Here is a 3,463-nt window from a genome sequence, read left to right on the forward strand (position 1 = left end):
TTTGTGTGTTGGCGTGATGTTTTTCCTTTTTTTTTTTGGGTGCCATCGTTTTTGGTTGGCGTGCAGCTCCAATGGGGGGTGCCGCATGCACCGCTGAGAGCCTCGAGCAAACGCAGTTGGCGTCTCTCTTTTTGTTGGTTTGCCGTCCTGGGCGCATGCGCCTGTTCCGTCTTGTTCAAGTTGCACGCACTGATCGGGCAGTCTGAGACCACGGCTGCGCTGGCGTCGCCCTCGCTTGCAAGCGGAACGAGGCGTGGAAGAAATGGTGCTGCATGCGTCTTTTTTTTTTTATTATTATTATTTTTGTTTGTTACGCTGCGCCCCACTCCTGCTGCAGTGCGCTGAGGGAAGTGGGGGGGCGTTGGGGTTTTTGTAAGGGCTGCGATGGGAGGAGGTCCCGCCGGCATGCGCACTGCGTGTTGCCGCTGGCGGGGTTTGAAGGGGCTGGGCGGGGGAGACGGTAAGCGAGGTGCTTATGAATTTGTTTTGTATTATTTTTGATTTCTGTGGTGGGCATCCCACGCTGCGGATGCTCCATGCGGGTGCGGGTGGGTGTTTCTTATGGCTGCGCACAGCAGTCGCTGCCACCGCGTTTGTCGGTCTGACCTTCATTATGGATTGTCGCTGTTTTTTTGCGGGGTGCCCAACCGTGGGCGCGGGTGGTGCCTATCGTTATGTTCGTTTTTTTTCTTTTTTGGTTTCACCTCTTTTTTTCTTCTCTCAACACGCTCGTAAGGAAAGAGACCAAACGCAACTTGCTGCTGTGCACATTGAAAGGCGCTACAGTCACCACCAGTAACACACACACACACACACACACACAATCGTTGGGGTCTGAGCGGATCCACCACAAGGAGGGGAGGGAGAGAGAATGAGTGAGCAGCGACACATGCTCAACATGCCCCTGCACATGTTTTCTTATTCGGCGCTGCTCCTTTTTCTGCTGTTGATATGCTTTGCCAGTACGGCTGTGCACGCCGAGGAGAAAAGTACGCCAAAAGACGTGCAGCCGGCAAAGGATGCTAATCTTTTTGTGCCGCGTCGAAGTATCGTGGAAACACAAGGTCAAACTAGAGCATGGAAGTATTTAGTCTCACCTTCCCTTGCCAGTGCTGGTGGAGTGTTGGTTGCTTTCGCCAAGAGCTACACCATGCTTGCATACCCTACTTACGGACCCAATTGGCCCATGTCTTATGATGTTGTGGCGGGGTACATTGACCCTGCAGAAAACTGGTCGTCTTTTGTTGATGAGGTCCGACTAAACACATGGAAGACGTACAGCATCTTTCGCACAGCCCTGCTAGAGGAGCATAACAACGGTGTGAGATACGCGTATGCACCCACAACAATTGCGAAGGGCAACAGAATATTCATACTTGTGGGAGGGTATAATCAGAAATATGATGCTTCATCGAAGAGGTGGATTGCACCCTCACGGGGTTTTGATTTTTTTGTGGGTGAGGTCACGCAAGATAAAGTCATCCAATGGGGCGAACCCACCTCGCTTTTGCCACAGATGGAACCATTTGCTAAACAACGTGGCGTGGAGCAGTTTGTTGGTAGTGGCGGCCCAGGCGTTGTGATGGAGGATGGCACGCTTGTGTTTCCTGTGACGGTGATGAAGACAAGAGAAAAATATTTTCTCTCCATGATCATTTATTCGAAGGACGACGGCAAAAATTGGTTGCTTTCACAAGGGATGCTCCCCCCGCGGTGCACTGACCCCCTCATCGTTGAGTGGGAGCAGGGGCAGCTTCTCATGATTGTGCAACGCTATCTTCTCTCCAGGGTGTACGAGTCGAGGGACATGGGGGCAACGTGGAGGAGGGCTGTCAGGATACTCACACGCGTGCAGCCCAGGTTTATTTCGCACATGTTTCCAACGGATGCGGGAGTGAAGGCCCTCATCACTGCGACCATTGCTGGAAAGAAGCTCATGCTGTACACTCAGAAAGGGATTCTCCCTGAGGAGATGATGGCAAATATGCTCTGCATTTGGGCCACTGACAACAACCGCACGTTTCATGTCGGGTGCATTTCCAGGGACAGGAAAGATGGGTTGGGGTCTGACAACACCCTGCTCTATTCGAAAAATACATTGCACCTTTTACAAGCGAGGAGCGATCACACGGCAAGCAGCATGCTTTTTACTTCTTTACCCGAGCAGCTGAAGACGATTACGTCCGTCTTGGAGACTTGGGCAAAAATGGACTCCTTCCTCTCCAATTCGTCTGTGCCCACGGCCGGTCTGGTTGGATTCTTGTCGGATGCATCGGGTGAAGGAACGTGGAACGACGCGTACCGCTGCGTGAATGCAACTGTGAGGAATGCAGAGAAGGTCGAAAATGGCTTTAAGTTCACGGGGTTTGGGTCATACGCCATGTGGCCGGTGAACATGTGGAAGCATCGCAATGTGCACGGCTTTGTGGATTACGAGTTTACGCTTGTGGTGACGGTGACCATCAATGAGGTTCCGAACCGGGGCTTTTCTCTGGTGCACGCGAGCCTAGGCGAAGGTGAAATCACAACGTTTGTGGGGCTGTCGTACACGATGAAGAAACGGTGGGGGACAGTCTTCAACGGCATCACGAGAATAACACGCAACAGCACTTGGGAGCCGGGGAAGGAGTACCAGGTGGCGCTCATGCTGCAGGGCAACGAGGGCTCCGTGTACGTGGACGGCGTGCTTGTGGAGAGTTCCGACACACTACCAACCCTTAAGTCACGGAGGCAGGATATCTCTCATTTTTACTTTGGTGGCGGCAAAAACAGCAGTGTGACAATAAAGAACGTCTTTTTGTACAACCGCCAACTAAGTAAGCAGGAACTCAAAACCGTTGACGACTCCCATGCAACAGAGTAGCGTACAGGTGACAGCTACAATGCATCCGAGCAACCTGCAGGTGACAACTCCACGCGTGCGGATGTGTCTCGACTACTTTTGCTGCTATTGGGGCTATGGGGCTTTGCGGCGTTGTGCTGAGTGGGCACCGGTGGAGGGGAGTTTATGTTTCTACTGAGAGCATCTCCGTTTCTCCACCTACTTTTTACACTAAATAAAGTCTCATGTAGACACGCATTTTTTGTTTCATTTTCCGCCCTTTTTTTTGTTTCTTGTACCCACAAATTGCGCTCTTCTTTCGGCGCCAGCACCGCGGTGTCTTCATGTATTTCATTCCGTCCATTTTTGTTTGTTATATTGTTTGCCTCTAGCAATAACTGGAGGCGAATCACCCTTTTTTTTGTGTGTATTTGTTCAGTGTTTTTTTTTGTTGGTTTGTTGGTTGTTGTTTTGTCGGTTTGTTCTTGACGATGGCGTTGAGCCTGCGTGTTTGCTTGGCAGGGGGAGATGCTTCACTGCGCCTCCGCACTGCGGTCGCCGCGGGAAGGAGCGGGGCTCTCTCTTTTACGTCTTGGTTTTTCGCGGTGCTGACGTGTGCCACTGTCTCAGCTGACGTGCACG

The 3,463-nt window shown here is 51.7% G+C and overlaps 1 protein-coding gene across 1 annotated transcript, besides 2 other annotated features; it reads left to right on the forward strand.

Annotated features, from left to right (window-relative positions):
• The first annotated feature begins 279 nt into the window (after positions 1–279).
• Positions 280–312: a microsatellite.
• Positions 313–798: 486 nt separating this feature from the next.
• Positions 799–823: a microsatellite.
• A 48-nt stretch (positions 824–871) lies between these two features.
• On the forward strand, positions 872–2,863 carry TraAM80_10136 (group II trans-sialidase superfamily; the record flags this gene model as incomplete). Its single annotated transcript, XM_029386780.1, has 1 exon — positions 872–2,863. One exon carries the CDS (start codon positions 872–874, stop codon positions 2,861–2,863), a length of 1,992 nt encoding a protein of 663 aa, XP_029233360.1.
• Between the last annotated feature and the right edge of the window lie 600 nt (positions 2,864–3,463).

Source organism: Trypanosoma rangeli (assembly GCF_003719475.1).
Source record: "Trypanosoma rangeli strain AM80 chromosome Unknown Tra_15.4_contig_00805, whole genome shotgun sequence".
Taxonomy (NCBI): domain Eukaryota; phylum Euglenozoa; class Kinetoplastea; order Trypanosomatida; family Trypanosomatidae; genus Trypanosoma; species Trypanosoma rangeli.